General features: G+C 43.5%; 2 protein-coding genes across 4 annotated transcripts; one reads left to right on the forward strand and one right to left on the reverse strand.

Annotated features, from left to right (window-relative positions):
• Positions 1-290: 290 nt before the first annotated feature.
• Positions 291-11154, forward strand: slc28a1 (solute carrier family 28 member 1). Of its 3 annotated transcripts, XM_039017555.1 has the most exons (18): positions 291-420; positions 679-758; positions 846-922; positions 1482-1573; positions 1821-2010; positions 2126-2267; positions 2572-2685; positions 3100-3174; positions 3271-3351; positions 3491-3571; positions 7584-7709; positions 7820-7950; positions 8086-8254; positions 8589-8786; positions 9966-10047; positions 10155-10253; positions 10410-10515; positions 10618-11154. In XM_039017555.1, exons 1-18 carry the CDS (start codon positions 417-419, stop codon positions 10727-10729), a joined length of 1959 nt encoding a protein of 652 aa, XP_038873483.1. In that variant the 5' UTR covers positions 291-416; the 3' UTR covers positions 10730-11154. The 3 variants fall into 3 exon arrangements, with proteins under 3 accessions (XP_038873483.1, XP_038873482.1, XP_038873484.1); XM_039017554.1 differs by lacking the exon at positions 291-420 and having other exon boundaries at positions 433-758; XM_039017556.1 differs by lacking the exons at positions 291-420; positions 846-922.
• An 8-nt stretch (positions 11155-11162) lies between these two features.
• LOC120066279 (alpha-protein kinase 3-like) lies at positions 11163-16756 on the reverse strand. The gene is made up of 9 exons (XM_039017553.1): positions 16056-16756; positions 15661-15808; positions 14891-15018; positions 14754-14789; positions 14337-14611; positions 13791-13879; positions 13384-13601; positions 13239-13287; positions 11163-13078 (listed from the first exon to the last, which is right to left on the reverse strand). The coding sequence occupies exons 1-9, from the start codon at positions 16753-16755 to the stop codon at positions 12709-12711; spliced, it is 2013 nt and encodes a 670-aa protein (XP_038873481.1). The 5' UTR covers position 16756; the 3' UTR covers positions 11163-12708.
• Between the last annotated feature and the right edge of the window lie 1936 nt (positions 16757-18692).

An 18692-nucleotide genomic window follows, 5' to 3' on the forward strand; every position in this document is an offset into this window, starting at 1 on the left:
ATAGACGTTCTAGGATAATCCACTATACTGTATGGACTCTTTAGTACAAATTTAACCCTAACAAAGTCAGTTATATCTACTCAACCATTACATATTGGATGTTATTACATGGTTAGGCCTAAGTCTAAAATCGTATCTGTTATTTATTTTTGCTGAATGGGCAAAGTGAAGTATTTGGTTTCCAAAGTAAACAGAATGCCTCTAATCTAATATTTCTTTTAAATGGTCTATCAATAAATCAATCCCAACACTTGCCACATGCATGCCTGCGTCAAGGACTGCCTGAGAAACTGATTAAAGCTTCTCTTGAACTTGTCTGTTAATTAATGATAAGATTTCTCAAGGAGGGCAGTGTATATTTCCCGGCACAGTATTATGCAACATAGCATTCGTCACACAGACTAAGAGCACGCACAATGAGTAAGTTATTGTCATTCCTGTTTTCCTGAATTGAACATTTAAGGAAGTTTTGAATAGAACGTGTGTTTTTGAGGACTGTTTTCCACAAGATGACCATGAGGATAGTGTTTGAATGCTCCCTGGGTGCTAGAATCTCAACGTGTTTCACAGAGGAAATACAGACTTAACCTGTGACGTTTTTGACTCCATTGAGTGTGGTGAACACATTGTTTTTCAAACAGCTGATACAAATGACTAAACATTGCCTCTCTTTTTCAGCGGAAGCCACTGGTACAGCGCTTAAAGTTGTGTCTCATGTTAATGGACTTGGGGTGGTCAATGAGGGATTTGAAACACAGGTATGTAAAGAAAAAATTGCATGCTTACATTTTTCAACATGTACAGTATGTGAATGGATGAATAAACAGACACTTCATTCCTCTCAGGAGGATGACATTTCAGTTAGTAACAGAAGCAGTATCAAAGAGGAGCACTCAAGAAAAGGATTGGGATTATATTTAAGGTATGCCAATCAAACTAAAGGGCTAAAGTTTGTAGTGTTTATTGTGGTGCACACACATCAGCATAACGTTTTGAATGTTGATTCTGAGAAACAGATTTAATCAACACCTCGTTGCAGGGATGTAGAACACAATTACACTACAGTACTTCACAGCAAAAGTTTGACTCAAATCAAAATTTGTTTAGTTTTGTCTCACCCATTCAATAACATGGTGTTATTAGTATCAGTAAATGTTCTGTACATTGTGCAGAGCGAGAGACAAAACAATTTTTCTGCAATGTGTTTATTTGATTGAATTCCAACCTCAGATAATCTTCTTGTCCCTGCTTTTACCTTGAGCTATCCTATTTCATGAAGTCCTCTTCATGTTTATGAACTCATAAGAGAAACCTCCCAATATAAATACAAGGCAGCGTAGTCCATTACCTGACGCCACGTCAAGCTATTGTGCAGAAAAGAAAGACAAGTTGTAATGTCTTCGTTGATTATTAGATAAATATAACAATGGTTGTTTGTAATATGCCGTGGTAACTAACCTGTTCTTTGATTGGTTCTTTAGTAAGGTTTGCAAGCCTATTAATGCCACAGAGGATTACTTTAATGCTCACGCCAAAACCATCAAATGCATTGTACTGGGCTTGCTCGGAGCAGGTATTTTATTTGAATTTAACCCTAACAAATGTACATATTGGGCTTCTAATTTACAAACTCATTGCTAATTATAGGTGTTGCCTTTTGTGCAAATACCAGAAAATAAAACCAGACTGAATGAGAAAATTGTACACTATCCTATGAATTATCCTATGAAAGTGAAATGTTCTAAGAACCAGTCCCCTGACAATTGCTCATCACAACAATGTGATGCTCTTTTGATATTACCTTTGTTTCTATATCACAGGCTATGTGGCATACTTCATCACAGCCTGCATATTAGACTTTGAGAGGGCCATTGCCCTTGTGGTCCTCACCAGTTTGGCAGTTGTCTCCAAAGCCTATGACCTTGTGAAGACATACCATGGAGATAGCATAACCAAATGTTTCATACCAGCTCAAAGATGCTTCAACAATTTCCGGGGATGGATAATAGGGTAAGCAGCTATTTCATATGGACACTTTAAATGGTCTGAGAAAATGAATTAATTTGGTGAGTGTTTTTTTCTCTGTTCTCTGTCTCTGTTTCTCTGTCTGTTGTGGGTTCTTTAGAGTTTTCGTTGTTGCGGTGCTGGTCCTGCTGGTGACTTGGCTCGTTGTGGACACAAGCAAGCGACCAGAGCAGCTCATCTCATTTGGAGGGGTCTGCATGTTCATTCTAGTCATTTTCATCTTCTCAGCCCACAGGACAGAGGTACGCTTAACATCACAGCAAATCGCTCCGATCCCATCACAGGATGAGAGTGGCCAGGCTTTCCCATAATGCATGTCTACCTGTAATAAAACATGATTGGTTATAACCGCTTATCTATGACTGTTTTCTTTAGACTTTGAATTTCCTGTGGTCTTCCTTTGGCCTTGTATGTCTTTTACCAGTTACGCCTAGTAATTCCTTCTATTGACTCACCAATTTATGGAGAATCCCTTGTTAAACAATAATGCATATCCAAACATTGTTTGAAGAGTATGTCAAGGGTGTTTGTTTGTCTCTGTTTCAGGTGGCATGGAGGTCAGTCTTTTGGGGTCTTGGTTTACAATTCTGTATCGGACTGTTTGTCATAAGGACAGAGCCAGGACTCACAGCCTTCCAATGGCTTGGAGAACAAGTGCAGGTATCCTTGTTGCTGAAGTGCTCCTTATCTCCTTATCTTAAAGAAGTAAACCTTGACGACCTGGAAATTGTCCTTGTATCTGGGAGGTCCCTATTTTATGAGGCACAGTGAAATCTCATGGATGGCCCATGAAGCTATTTACAACCACTTTTTTATTTTATTTTTTATTTCACCTTTATTTAACCAGGTAGGCCAGTTGAGAACCAGTTCTCATTTACAACTGTGACCTGGCAGACTCTCTAATCTACAGACTCTAATCTAAAACTGCTATTTTGTCTTAACCATTGATTTGAGACAGTATTATGTAAGTAACAATTGTAGCTAGTTGCATGGAATGACAAACTATGAGCCTCATTGTTGACATGAATACAAATGAGCAGACAATCATCTTTTCCCTCGTTTTTAAAATTTCAGATATTCTTGAACTACACAAAAAACGGGTCATCATTTGTTTTTGGACCACTAGTATCCGACATCTTCGCATTTCAGGTCAGTGAGTAATAGTTCAGTAGATGTACTAGAAACATTTATTTATTTGATAATGAATCCAGGCTTGATCAATATATGTCCCTGTTCCTTCTCCAGGCTTTGCCCATTGTGATATTCTTCAGCAGTGTGATGTCAGTCCTTTATTTCCTTGGGATAATGCAATGGCTCATCATTAAGGTAAGAGACCTTCAAACATTAAGCCCTATATGAAGCTTCTGTGTTAGGTTTGGGCACAGTCATATAGATATGGCTCTAGGTTTGTGTGAGTACTGTATGATTTATGTTTACAAGAAGCCATGTGTTTTCCCCCTTTCAGATCGCATGGGTAATGCAGATAACGATGGGAACCTCACCCACTGAGACCTTGAGTGTTGCAGGCAACATATTTGTTGGACAGGTACATTTGCCTGTTTGTAGTCGAGGGTATTTCAGTTCCTACTTCAATATAAGAATTATTGGAGGATAAATATACTTAAGATAACACCATTGTAGTAATTACACTAAGTGATGTTTACACTTCACAATGTCTTACAAAGTAATATTGATGAGGATTAGGACATACAAAGTTGATTTACTGTTTAACAGATTACATTTTTTGAAAAGTGAGGCGAGCGAATAAAAATAAAATATGACAAAATACAATACAATTTGTAAAAATACTAAACAACCTTAGTAAAACACCTAGTGACCGTACCAAGAGATTTTAGCCTTTTGAAAAAGGGTTTTGGAATGACAGTCACAGGGACCACAGTTTGAGTCCTGGTCAGGGTAACCCCCTAAACATCCCTCGAGAACTCAAGGGGATTTAGCACAAACATGTCTTGGGGGGGGGGGGGGGGGGGGGGGTGGCTAAAGGGGAGTGTGGCGAAGTCAGGTAGGAGACCTGCGCCAACTTCCCGTGCTTACCGTGGAGAGCGAGAGTACGGGCAGACACCGTGTTATGCGGAAAAGCGCACGGTGTCTCCTGTACGTGTGCTTAGCCCGGTGCGGTACTTCCCAGCTCCACGTATCGGCCGGGCTAGAGTGGGCATCGAGCCAGGTGCCATGAAGCCGGCTCAACGCATCTGGTCTCCAGTGCGTCTCCTCGGGCCGGTGTACATGGCACCAGCCTTACGCATGGTGTCCCCGGTTCGCCAGCACAGCCCAGTGCGGGCTATTCCACCTCGCCGCACTGGCCTGGCTACGGGGAGCATTCAACCAGGTAAGGTTGGGCAGGCTTGGTGCTTAAGAGCTCCAGTACGCCTTCACGGTCCGGTATATCCGGTGCCACCTCCTCGCCCCAGCCCTGTACCACCAGTGCCAACACCACGCACCAGGCTTCCTGTGCGTCTTCAGAGCCCTGTTCCTCCTCCACCTACTCGCCCTGTGGTGCGTGTCTCCAGCCCGGTACCACCAGTTCCGGCACCACGCACTAAGCCTCCTGTGCATCTCCAGAGCCCTGTACGTCCTGTTGCTGCTCCCCGCACTAGCCTTGAGGTGCGTGTCCCTAGCCCGGTACCACCAGTGCCAACACCACGCACCAGGCTTCCTGTGCGTCTTCAGAGCCCTGTTCCTCCTCCACCTACTCGCCCTGTGGTGCGTGTCTCCAGCCCGGTACCACCAGTTCCGGCACCACGCACTAAGCCTCCTGTGCATCTCCAGAGCCCTGTACGTCCTGTTGCTGCTCCCCGCACTAGCCTTGAGGTGCGTGTCCCTAGCCCGGTACCACCAGTTCCGGCACCACGCACCAGGCATACTGTGCGCCTCAGCAGGCCAGAGTCTGCCGTCTGCCCAGCGCCGCCTGCGCTGCCCGTCTGCCCAGCGCCGTCTGAGCTGCCGCCTGCGCTGCCCGTCTGCCCAGCGCCGCCTGCGCTGCCCGTCTGCCCAGCGCCGCCTGCCCAGCGCCGCCTGCGCTGCCCGTCTGCCCAGCGCCGTCTGAGCTGCCCGTCTGCCCAGCGCCGTCTGAGCGGCCCGTCTGTCCCGAGCCTTCAAAGCCGCCCGTCTGTCCTGAGCCTTCAAAGCCGCCCATCTGTCCTGAGCCTTCAGAGCCGTCCGTCAGTCAGGAGCCGCTAGAGCCGTCCGTCAGTCAGGAGCCACTAGAGCCGTCTGTCAGTCAGGAGCCGCCAGAGCCGCCCGCCAGTCAGGAGCCGCCAGAGCCGCCCGCCAGTCAGGAGCTGCCAGAGCTGCCCGCCAGTCAGGAGCTGCCAGAGCCGCCCGCCAGACAGGAACCGCCCGCCAGACAGGAGCTGCCAGAGCCGTCAGTCAGCCAGGATCTGCCAGAGCCGTCAGCCAGCCAGGAGCTGCCAGAGCCGTCAGTCAGCCAGGAGCTGCCAGAGCCGTCATTCAGCCAGGACCTGCCAGAGCCGTCAGTCAGCCAGGACCTGCCAGAGTCGTCAGTCAGCCAGGAGCTGCCAGAGCTGCCTGTCACGCCGGCGATGCCGGAATTGCTCCTCAGTCCGGAGCTGCCCCTCAGTCCGGAGCTGCCCCTCAGTCCGGAGCTGCCCCTCCGTCCAGAGGCGCCCATCAGTCCAGTGGGGTTAATTTGGAGGTTCGCCGTTAAGAGGAGGCCACGGAAGCGAGGATTAACTATGGTGGGGTGGGGGCCACGTCCAGCGCCAGAGCCGCCACCGTGGACAGATGCCCACCCAGACCCTCCCCTATAGGTTCAGGTTTTGCGGCCGGAGTCCGCACCTTGGGGGGGTACTGTCAGGTTCCTGACCTTATTTCCTTTGTTTAGTCTTTGTTTAGTTGGTCAGGACGTGAGCTGGGTGGGCATTCTATGTTTTGTGTTTCTATGTTGGGTTTGTTGTTTGGCCTAATATGGTTCTCAATCAGAGGCAGGTGTTTGTCATTGTCTCTGATTGGGAACCATATTAAGGTAGCCTGTTTTCACTGTTTGTTTGTGGGTGATTGTTCCTGTTCGTGTGTTCATCTGTTCTGTGTTCCCATGTTCAGGACTGTAGCATTTTCGGTTCCTTCTGTCAGTTTGTTGTTTTTGTTCGTCGTTTAAATATCCTAATTAAAATATGGATTATCATCACGCTGCATTTTGGTCCTCCTCTCTTTCACCCGAAGACAGCCGTTACAAGAGTGGCCTATGGTGGCGGTGGGGTTATGATATAGGCTGGCATAAGCTACGGACAACGAACGCAATTGGATTTTATCAATGGCAATTTGAATGCACAGAGATACTGTGACGAGATCCTGAGGCCCATTGTCGTACCATTCATCCGCCTCCTTCACCTCATGTTTCAGCATGATAATGCACAGCCCCATGTCGCAAGGATCTGAACACAATTCCTGGAAGCTGAAAATGTCCCAGTTATTCCATAGCCTGCATACTCACCAGACATCACCCATTTAGCATGTTAGGGATGCTCTGGATTGACATGTACAACAGTGTGTTCCAGTTCCCACCAATATCGGGGCAGCAGGTAGCCTAGTGGTTGGAGTATTGGGCCAGTAACTGAAAGGTTGCTAGATCGAATCCCCGGGCTGACAAGGTAAAAATCTGCCATTCTGCCCCTGAACAAGGCAGTTAACCCACAGTTCCCAGGCCGTCATTGTAAATAAGAATTTGTTCTTAACTGACTTGCCTAGTTAAATTAAGGTTAAATAAAAAAATATCCAGCGACAGTCATTGAAGAGGAATGGGACAACATTCTACAGGCCACAATCAACAGCCTGATCAACTCTATTGGAGGAGATGTGATGTGCTACATGAGGCAAATGGTGTTCACACCAGATACTGACTGGTTTTCTGATCCACACACCTACCTTTTACAAAATACTGTATATATCTGTGGCCAAGAGATGCATATCTGTATTCACAGTCATGTGAAATCCATAGATTAGGGCCTAACAAATGTATTTCAATTGACTGATTTCCTTATATGAACTGTAACTCAGTAAAATCTTAACAAATTAACAAATGGTTCATTTGATTCACATAATTCGGTCCACCGTGATTGCTCAAATCATGTGAATCAAGTTATTCATTTGTTTATCGAGAACAGTCATTTTAGGAATCAAATATTTATTTATTTACGTTTTGGATTATGTAGCTGCAAAACTTGTTTTGTAGATACTTCAAGTTGATTTGGGCATTCAATTTATGGGACATTGCAATTCAATTAAACACTTCTAAGGTAAGATAAATATGGCTAAACTAAAAAAGGTACATTTCCTGTAGAAAATGCGTGTGCTTGCTTCAGCTGTTTAAAAATATTTGTATGGTAATCATTCATTTCGTCAAATTCTTTTGTAAATTCATTGATTCAAATGAATCGTTCCAATCATTATTTAAAAAAAAAGTGAAGCGGGGCATCCGTTAAACATTAAATCAACTTTGTTAGGCTTAGTTGATCTATTCACTTGCTGTGTAGAATTCTTTATTAAAGCGTTCCTCTTTATAATGTTTTCTTCATCAGACTGAAGCGCCATTGCTGATTCGCCCCTATTTGATGGACATGACCAAATCTGAAGTGCATGCTGTCATGGTTGGAGGCTTTTCCACCATTGCAGGAAGTGTGATGGGTGCATTCATCTCATTTGGGGTAAGACCAAAGAGTCATCCCTCCAATGCACCCAGTCTTTTTTCTCAGTTAATTCTAATGTGACTGAAATTCATCGTTCTGTGAGATTGAGATTGCTCAATGCCCCACAGATTGATGCATCCTCTCTGATCTCTGCCTCTGTAATGGCTGCCCCATGTGCCTTGGCAATCTCCAAGCTGTCCTATCCGGAGACAGAAGAGAGCAAATTTACATCAGAGGAAAATATCAAAGTGGCTTGTGGGTATGTGTTTTTGTGTTTTGTGTTTGTGTTTGTGTGTATGTGTTTTCCATTCATAGATTTTTTACATTCCCCTGCATTTTGTTGTATATATAATAGACTTTCTGTGGTTGATATTGGGCTGTCTTAACTCCCCAGTGATGAACAGAACATTTTGGAAGCAGCTAGCAGTGGAGCATCTACATCAATAGGCCTTGTTGCTAATATAGCTGCCAACTTGATAGCATTCCTTGCGATACTAGCATTCATCAATGCATCTCTTGGCTGGCTGGGAGGCCTGGTGGGATTTCCCTCTATCACATTTGAGGTATGCTCCAGGCAGCTCCACATACCTTCATCCCATTTCACATTCAAGGATACTTCTGTCTTGACTTGACACCCATGACTAACCCAGTACTTCGTGATGAGTGATGGACATGATTTGGCATTTTTGTATTTAACAGTGTGTGATGCATGGCTGAATAATTGTGCACATCACAAAATAAGATAAGATAATTATTTCAATATGCCTTGGTAAGATGTCCAAATCATCGAAATGTGTAAAATAATTCAGATTAGAATATCTAAAGTTGATACTTTATGGACTGGAAACTATTAACCCCGTTATTGACCCTTGCTCTTGCTGCACTTTGCACCCATAGATAATCTGTTCCTATGTGTTCATGCCTGTGGCCTTCATGATGGGGATACCATTTGAAGAGAGTTTCATAGTAGCAGAACTCATCGGCACCAAGCTCTTCCTCAATGAGTTTCTGGCATATCAGAAGCTATCAGAGTTGAAGACTAACAGAGTCAACGGTCTGGATGAAATGATTGGCGAAGAGAGGCAATGGATCTCAGTGCGTATGCTTTCCCCACTCTTATAATTAGTGTACAAATACTGTATGTGCTTATTGGAAATTATTATGTGCATAAAATCATAAATACTACTGTACATGCATACTGTAGTATTACTGATTATTCCCAAAACGTGGATGTGGACACTGTGGGGGTTCGTTCCTTGTTCCTTGTCAATCATTGGCTCATTGGTGAAATTAGCATTATGACAATAGCTTTAATTAAATCATTCAAAATCCTTTATTAATGCAATTGCAGACAGAAGTTGACAACAGGAACATAGCACGCATGTTTCCGAGTAAGTTCTGCAAAATAGAAAAGGTCCCAAGTTATTTTATTAAACCCAAAGTCCATCCCTAGTGATGTCACTGCATACGTCGTTACCTTCTACTCATCAGACCAAGCCCATGCATACACAGCTATATAAACTTGCAAGAGAGATACAATAGTTCCAGTGTTTTCTAAGGCCTAGGCAGTAAATGTCCACTCCACAAGTTGATTCATTGTGGAATGTCTGACTAGTCTCTTATCTCTTACACTCCCCTGCAGAATTCTGTCTAAGTCACACATTTCTCAGAACGTTTCTTTATAAGAGGCAGAGAGACTAGAAAACAACTGTGGAACAATATTAAACCTATTTAATGAATATATATATATATATTGTTAATCTGTAGTCTAGGACCCTGTACATGTAAGGAGGGAGGGGTCTTATAACCCCTCTCCTTCTATTAATACAAGATAAGCATAATCTATTATTATAATACATCAAACATTTGGTACAGCCCCCATCATGACCCCTAGGTGAACGCCTGACAACACATGTACGTTCCTCCAAATATGTAGGACCTTTGTATTGACCTGTGTACTATGGAAGTGTCTTTGATGCTCTGTAAGTGTATCTTACATTTTAGTCATTTAACAGACACTTTTATCCAGAGCGACTTACAGTTAGAGCATTCATCTTAAGGGCTCCCGATTCGGAGTCCTATAGGGCAGCGCACAATTGGCCCAGCGTCGTCCGGGTTAGGGTTTGGCTGGGGTAGGCCGCCACTGTAAATACGTTTTTTTTCTTAATTGACTTGCCTTGTTAAATAAAGGTTAATTAAAATAAAGATATCTAGGTGAGATAACCACATTACAGTTGTAGCACAATTTAACATACTGAGTTTCCACATTTACAGGTCAGATCAGAGATCATCTGCACTTATGCTCTGTGTGGATTTGCCAATTTCAGCTCACTGGGGATCGTAATTGGAGGCCTTTGTGAGTATAAGATTCCACACTTTGTACCACCTTATCTTTCTCCATGTGTTGCCATCCATCAGAATGTATTTTTAACAATTTCCATATTTTGTGATGTTACTTTATAGCCTCCATATGCCCATCCAGAAGAGCCGACGTCTCCTCTTTAGTATTGAGAGCCCTGTTCACTGGGACCTGTGTGTCTCTGATTAATGCCTGTATTGCAGGTCTGTGCTTATTTTCACTTCAAAACTATTCTTAATATCAGTTTCCTCATCATCTGCCCTCTCCTGGATGTGTCATCTTACATGTTAATTTTTAGATTAGTATGTGCAGGAGTGCAGGAGCATCATGCTTACTTTGTTTCTTTGTGACCTCTCCAGGTATTCTCTTTGTTCCTCCTCTTAACTGTTTGGATGTTTTCGGGACGTCCTTTTTCAACACCACAAATATAGACCTAAAAAACTGCTGTACTGATCTCTTTGGAAGGTAGGTTTGAACAAGTACAACAGTGAAAGAGGGGTTAAGAGCTGGATATAACATGTTTCTCTACAGATCATTCTCCAAATCTAACCTAATACTTTGTTGCAGCACTGTGAACAATGGGACCATCTCATTTGAGGGCTCCTGGAGCACGGTGACCAACGCCACTTTGTACTTTACGAACTGCTGTGATCTCTTTGATTATGCAGTTTGTAACTAGGTCTTCCTGTAAGTCCTTTTATGTGTTAATTACCAGTGAGTAGATCAACTCATTCAGCTCTTTGTATGTACAATATATATTATGTTTCATAACTTTTTTTCACATTTGATTGTATATATTTATACTATAAGTAATGTAGATTAAACTCCATCCAGAGATTCCAAAAGAAGATAAAGCTTGTACAGATAAAACAAGTCCTTTAACAGGTTTTTTATTTCATTTATGATAAATATAGTTCTTTAGTTCTAAAGATTCACTCTTTCATTCAAAGAGTCAGAGAACAGATATATTGGAAATCAATGCATAGAAATGCTTAAATGTGCTAAATAAGGATTGCAAATTGTAAGAGTGGATTATTTGCATTGAGTAAATCAGTAAGTCAAATTCTGCATTGTATCTAAATAAACAGTATGTGAAAATATGAATATGAACGTTTGACATTAATTGTATGTACACTTTTATTTTACAAAATCACAACATAACATACCAGATATTACAGTGTCAGGGACATTCATTTCAGTAGCATTCTGCCAACATATCAAACACTCTTAATCCCTCTTGCACGCTCTCACTCACACACTCACTCACTCACTCACTCACTCACTCACTCACTCACTCACTCACTCACTCACTCACTCACTCACTCACTCACTCACTCACTCACTCACTCACTCACTCACTCACTCACTCACTCACTCACTCACTCACTCACTCACTCACGTACATACTGTACGCTTCAAACTAGTGACAATATCCCCATCCCACCCCTCCCCCAGAAGTGTGAATGTTGAGAATGCATATAATTTTCAATCACAAAAGTCAGCTGGAGGTGAGCTACTGCTTTACTGTGATCATGGGCCAGGTCCAAAGCAGTTTCTACATGGTTCTGATATTATAGCTCTTATTCTTTCACTTTGTGAGTTGACCCATTTAAATGGCACCAAACATGTGCATTCCAAAGTTAAAGCGTTTATTTCAGTAATCCCCTTATTGCTCTTCAACACTCAAGTTCAGTTAAAGAGTCAATCCTTTGAAGAACCAGGTTAAGGGGATCGGTGTACTGTACTGTTCCTTTGAAGAACCAGGTTAAGGGGATCGGTGTACTGTACTGTTCAGACTTAAGCATGTGAACATGTTCATTTCCAATGAACAGATTACAGGATTTGAACAAAGTTCAACAAAAATGAACTGAACTACTAAAACCTGGCAGTTTTCAAAAGGCAAGAAAACATTGGCAAAAAAAGTGCACAAAAACATATTCCCAGTGAAGAGGCAAGAGTAGTGTTGTCTTTGCTCAGTGTTCGGAAGACTGTAATGCGTAGTTTAAGGACATAATACTGCCATAATAGAAACAAGTAGAGCATGCTATACGACCAACAGTAACAAGATCCAATTACTGTTCAACAAAAACAATTTCAATGACCAAGACATATTACATCCCAGATGTACAATGCAGTTGCTGCACTTCACTACCCTTGCATCTGCATCAAGCTATTAGGGCTCTGCTTACGGCCACGGCTTTGTATCCAGCACCATTGTTTCAACCACTTCATAAGTCTCTTCTTTTGAAGAGGACTGTACTGGATGTGTGAGAAAACTGTGTCCCATTTCCTTAGTGCTGGAAGTTTTCTTAAAGGTACTGTACCTCCTCCACTCACTTAAACCATTTCAGCATTAAGCTGGAGAATGGGGAGTATCTTACTACTACTGATGGTTATTGAGAAATTCACAGTAATGTTATATAAACATCCACTAGGGTGACCTATACCCTAGATTTTAACTCATCTCCCTGTTTGTCTCTCCTTCTTGGATTAAGACTTTTCAGGCACAAGCTCTGTAACATTTTGTTCAAGGCCATGCTGGTCGTCCTAGCTTCAACCCAACTAAATACAGCAATGGGTGACAGGAAAACATAAAAAAGCTGAACGTTGGCATGAAAGAAAAGGGAAGCTGCTGTATTCTCTTTGGACGTTGCTACCTCATACCACAACTTTGAGACTCTCCTCCGCCTTGGGTTTGGCTGTGGACTGGTTGTCTTCTGTCTCCCTAGTCTTTCTAGGCACCTTTGGGCTGGAGGTGGCCTTTCTGGTTGTCAAGGGGCTGTTCAGTCCTTTTCTCTGCAGTTGGGGGCTGGATGAGCCCAACTTCCTGTTGAGCTGAGGGCTGGACGAGCCCAACTTCCTGACGAGCAAGGGGCTCCGGGAGCCTTTGATCTTGGGGGGCTGCTGCAGGGTGTTCATGGGCTTCAGGGTTCTCAGGCTGAGGAGCCCACAGTAGTAGTTACACTGATGCTGGGTCAGGAACTGCTCAAACACCTTAGGAGAACCATCCTCTGTAAGGCCTTGATACCTGCAATGCAGAAGTAATTTCATAACTAAGAGTCAGATAAGATGATGTGGACCAACTGGTAAAACATTAACACAGTATAGACCTACTTCAAATAATAGCATCAATAGGTATTTCCATATGACAACCTAAATATATTATTCTGATATTTCAATATACAAACCCCTTTGATTTCGTGACGATTCTAACTTTAGTGATCTTCGGTCCAACACCTGAAAGAAACAAAGTACATGGATCATATTGTTATTTGAACTGACTTTGTTCATCTTTTTCCGTTGAGAATGACCCTGTCTGCTAATCTTTCTTACCCTCCAGCCCAGTAACCAGTAAGTTGCTGTTTGTCCATTGGTGTATCCAATGCTGGAAGGAGCAGCATTTCATTTCCACCTCTGAGGTGGCTCTGGTGATCAGCCTGCCTTTGGCATCCATCATACAGTACTTAAGGAAGATGCCCTTCAGGTCAGCCTCCACAGTGGCGTAAGGGACAGAGTTGGCAGGGCGGTACACCAGATAGAGAGGGCTCACTCTGTGTAAAGATGCAGCAAAACAAAGGTGTTGCCACGTGCAGGGAAAGAATTACATAATCATACTCAGCTGTTTTTTGTCCTCAATTTACTCATACTATTGTGTATTGATAATGATCATTGATAAGTGTATTCATAAAAAAACATGTTTTAATGATCAAAATATACATTGCAGTCATTATATTACTTACTCCAGTGAAAAGCCAAAGTTTTCAATCACCCTCGCTTCAGCTGCAAAGATTTTGCAATACTCTCGAACTGTGTTTTGGATTTTGCACTCCTGGTGAGACAAAATGTGAAGATATGCCATATGCGTTTTCTCTACACTGAGGCTCTTCAATTCAATTGTTACACTAATCAACGCTGGTTATGCATTGGTATGAACCCTGGACTCAGTCTCTGACTTAGTACCTGAATGCTATTATTCGATAACACCACAAGACCAGGGTCATATTCATTATGGCACACTGTAGCAAAATGGTTTGCAACGGAAAACTAAAGTTCAGGTAGTCCCTTCCCTCCCTGTTTCAGTCCATTTTCCTCTGTTTGGTGCCTAATAAATACGACCCAGTAGAGATTACTTCCTATGTTGCAATACCAAACAACAGCTGATCATTTCTGTAAATTTTTTCATGCTTGACACAGAAATGCAGAGTCAGAGCAATACATAACTCTATAGGAGAGCTGTTCTTGTGATGAAATGTACTGTACATACTGTACTGTACAATAAGACTCACTTGCTTAGTAATTTCCATGTTTCTCTCTGCAAGGTTGCTCTCCTGTTTGGTCCCATAGGCGATGGGGCTTTGTAATTTAATGATACAGGTGGTTCCGGACTCAAACACAGGGTCTAGGCCATAGATAACCTTCGCCCTGCAGGCCTTGTGTGCACAGCCCTCTCCCAGGTGGGCCTCCTGTGTCATGATGCGCCCAAAGAACTTCTCCCCCCAGTAGCCTGGGTCTGCTAGGCCTTTGGTGAATAGCATTGGAGTCATTTCCATCTCTTCTCCAACTGTAAAGAACACAATATGAATGTCAGAAGCTCTCCACAGGAGTAGTAACACTGTTAGAATAATTGCCATAAGGTATTCAACAATACAGCAAGCAAATAGAAGTTATTACTGTATAAACCTCTCAGTGCCTGTGAGGCTTACCTTCTAAATCCTCCCGCAGGAAGTACTCTGAAAGTACTGCAGAAGAAGAGAAAACAATCACAAATGGTAACTCATGGAAAAAATTGTTGAAATAATATTGTGTGATTTCAAAATTATGTTCAGTTGACATCACTTACGGTCTACGCTGAGAAGGAAGTCAGTGGAATCTGTCCCAAATTCGTTCTTGATTGAGCAGCCATACACCCCACAATCTCGACTGGATGTCTGGACGATGGCCAACGCCACTTGGCTTTCATCTCCTCCACTGGGAAATAAAGTAAAATAAACAGGTTGACGTGACACAAGGCATACGCTCACGGCCTATTCAAACGCTCACGGCATGTTCAATATCGTATTCACCTCCACAAGAGGTCACTGTGCGACTGAGACTGAGACAGACAGTAGTGCTGCGTGCCGTGCTTGGCGAGGGGAGATTTTGCTGACCCAGCAGCCAATAGCACAGATCTAGACTTTAATGTCCCCTGGTGATTGCGAAATAGAGTGTCTCAGTTTACAGTGGCTGTGTCTGGCCAAAGATTCACCTTGCATCACAGTAGGGCTCAGAGCTGGGTGGACTCCCTGGTCACATGAGCTGGATACCTCTCCGAGTGAGAATGAGAAAATGGCATGACTGTGTGATGGCCACGCTGGTATTATTAAAGGCAGTTCATCTTCACAACATTAGTCCTTCATATATAGCATATGGCCCAGATTAACCAGTCTATTGGGCTATTAATTAATGTTTACAGTATCACTGTATAAAGCAACTGTTTTCAGAGGGCTGGTGTCTAACACTGTAACTACATAATGGCTTTGATCAGGTTGAGTATAAATGAGATTTCACCACTAGATTGTATGGCAAGCAGATACTGTAAACTCTGGGATGGGAGATTGCCTAGAGATTTACCTTCTTTTCACCTCTACTATCTCTTCCTCGTCCCTGTACCACTTGATGGTGGAGTCACTGAGTACGTTGAAGAACTGGCACCAGAGCTTCAAGTGTCCTGAGGCATCTGGGAAAGGCTCTCCCCTGATCTTACGGATAACCTGAGGAGCTGGTGGGAGAGGGAGGGGGGACAACAAGGTAAAGATATACTGTAGATGATACTCTCTAATGTTTTCACTTCCTCCAGTGGAAGCTTCCTGATCAGCCCACCCTGATAGGAGACATATGTCTACTGTACAGTCCCTGAGTTACCAACACCAAGAGATGAGCAAAACAACAATATTGGGTTAATGTAAAACAACTAACTCATTTAAAATCAAACACAATCTCCTACTTTTCCTATTTTATTGTTTTACCTTTGAAGGGGTTCTGCTTCTCCTTCTCAGGAGGTTTGACCTCAGTCTTGGGGCTCTCTGGCTCCTCAGTGCTGATCTCTTTCACAACTTTGGGCACCTCCAGGGTGGCCTTCCTACGGCTCAGAAGAGGGGACCGTCTCTCCAGCGGTGGGGTCTGTGAGCCTGCTGGTGCCTGCAGGAACGCTGCCCTGCGAGCCTGACTGGGTGACATATATGGAGCCTCCTTCTTGACCTGGGTGTCCAGCGGACTACCACCCACACCCAGCGCCACCACTACCCCAACCCCTTCTCCCTCCCTGGGGATGAAGATCTTGCGGCGAGCTCCAGAGGCCAGCTCTTCGGGCGTGGCAGAGCGGATGAGGGTCAGACTGTCCCTTCTTTTCAACCTGGGGCTGCTCTCACAGGACAGGGAGGACGTTGGGGTGTCTCCACCACTCTGCTCCGATACTGCCTTCTCACTGTTAGGAGGGTCATCCACAGTAATGGCAGGGGGAGTCCTTGACGTGAGCCTGCGGAGACTGCTGGGACTCCTGGGGGGTGTTGGGGGTTTGACAGCAAGCCTTTCAATAGGGTTTCTTTCTCTTGGTTCATCGCCAATGATGTAAGACTCTATCCTTGACTCTTTGAGTGGTTTTACTTTTTCAGTTTCAGTAAAACCGATGTCCACAGCTTTTTGTATTGTTGTTACTTCTGTTGGCATTAAGGCTTTATATGACACAGAGGGGATGTTTTCTATCATACTCTGTTCCTTTGTTTCTGTAGTCTGTTTCTGTGGATCACTATGGGTTTTGTCAGACTCATAGGAAGTAACATTTTCAAAATCACTCTTGACCCCCCTGAGCATATCCGTCAATGATTCTGATTCTTTATTCTCATTTTTAGGAAGCTCCTTGCTTTCAGAAATAGGAGGGACCACACGCAGAGGCACACTGGGTGCTTCCTTTGGCTTTCCTCTATCTAAGACGGAGGGCTTGACATGTGGATGTTCATGATCTATTTTCCTGAGTTTACTGTCATCAGTATAGGAAACATTTATTGTAGGAATTAACGTCTTTGTGAGCCACTCATTCTTTATGTTAGTTGACTGCTCTGCCGTAGGTGTTTTTGCCTCTTCAACTGGTTGTGGAACTTCCTGCAATTTCTCTGTTGGTCGGATGATTTCATCATTCCACATACTTTCTTGAGTGGGTGTCACATCTATAACCACTGGGGTAAAAGCTGAGCTATTTTCTGCTATCATTATGCCTGACACATCATTTGCAACATCCTTTTGGAAAATGTCTGGCTCTGATGTAGGTTCATTTGGTGTAATAGGTATCAATGGCTGTGTAGGCTCTTTGACTTCTGCTTCCATAATCTCTATATTTGGTATAATCATTTGCTTTTCTTTTATCTGTTGTTCTGGCACAATTATTTTGATTTCTGGGATTCTAAGAGCAGAATCTACCATTCTAATCTCTGGTACATTTCCAAAGTATCCACCCAGATGAGTGGAATTAGCCTCTGGACTGGTAACTGATGCTGACACTGGTGGCTCAGGGGACACAATGACAGAGCCTTTCACAGGCTGGGTCTCTGAGTGGATCTTAGATTCACCCAGCACTTCCACCTTTATTTCAGTCACCTTTTCTTCTGTTTCAACATGTCTCTCAATAGTGCGGGTCGGCACGTCGTTTCTCTCTAAGTTCACATCCTTTTGCTCAGACGTTTTCTGCACAATAGGTGCCACCTGTTCTTGTATCTTCAGGTTGCCAAATGAACTGTCCACAAAACTTTTCTCCAAAGCAGGAGTATATTCCACTTTTAAGGCACGTTCAAGACTTTCCTCCAAAGCTAAGGTAGAATTCTCTTTTATGTTGAGATAATGGTCCCCCCCTGCCACAGGAGGGCATTCCTCTGGTGTATTTTGACCATCATTCTCTGAACTCTCTGGGAGCAAACTTTTGAAATGGATCTCCTTGTTATGTATCTTCTCTCTATTCTCCTCTAAAACACTCACATTTAAAGTGGGACATGGTTGATTCTCTACTTTGACATCACCTTTCTCTCCTTTCTCCTCAAAAGCACAATAACATTTATCTTGTGTCTCATAGACACTTCCAATGCCCTTCTCATCCACATGCATTACCTTCTCTTTCTCACTTTCTGTGGTTACTGTCATCAGGCCGAGGTTGACTGTGGGTGAGATATTATTGTTAGGAGCACTCCCGCTTTCACCCACACTAGTGCGGTTTGACATATGGAAACCTGCTCCACTGCTGGGGTCTGGGCTCCATGGAGTGTCAGATGGACCCTGTTTGTGTAAATCTTCAGTTTTGGCATCATGTCTTGTCACCTGATCAGTCCCGGAAGAAAACACTTGGATGTTTGGCTCATGTGGGGCTGAGACAACCACATGGGGGACAGGGTCTGCCTGGATCTGGTCCACGGTTGCCTTGAGGCAAAAACAAACAGCTGTTTAGTACCACAAAACATCAACACACTCAAATGGTATTTGGAAATACCTGAACAACACAGTGGCGACCTGTCATTCAGGGCAGGTGGGGCAGAGCCCCATCTGTTTTGAGCCCAACCTGTTTAGCTAAAAAAAAGAAAAAAACATTTTGTTGTTGCCTGTTTTACATGTTATTTTGGCAA

The sequence above is a fragment of the Salvelinus namaycush genome, chromosome 21 (assembly GCF_016432855.1).
Source record: "Salvelinus namaycush isolate Seneca chromosome 21, SaNama_1.0, whole genome shotgun sequence".
Lineage (NCBI taxonomy): Eukaryota > Metazoa > Chordata > Actinopteri > Salmoniformes > Salmonidae > Salvelinus > Salvelinus namaycush.

Excerpts from the sequence above, each read along its gene's own strand:
- slc28a1 (XM_039017554.1), top strand. The coding sequence starts at position 651 with ATGACTAAACATTGCCTCTCTTTTTCAGCGGAAGCCACTGGTACAGCG. Across the intron at positions 3,175-3,270 it reads CCGACATCTTCGCATTTCAG|GCTTTGCCCATTGTGATATT; the intron begins GTCAGTGAGTAA and ends TTCCTTCTCCAG. Across the intron at positions 7,951-8,085 it reads AATATCAAAGTGGCTTGTGG|TGATGAACAGAACATTTTGG; the intron begins GTATGTGTTTTT and ends TTAACTCCCCAG.
- LOC120066279 (XM_039017553.1), bottom strand. The coding sequence starts at position 16,755 with ATGCCAACAGAAGTAACAACAATACAAAAAGCTGTGGACATCGGTTTT. Across the intron at positions 13,880-14,336 it reads ACATGGAAATTACTAAGCAA|GAGTGCAAAATCCAAAACAC; the intron begins GTGAGTCTTATT and ends TTGTCTCACCAG. Across the intron at positions 13,602-13,790 it reads AACTTTGGCTTTTCACTGGA|AGTGAGCCCTCTCTATCTGG; the intron begins GTAAGTAATATA and ends ATCTTTACACAG.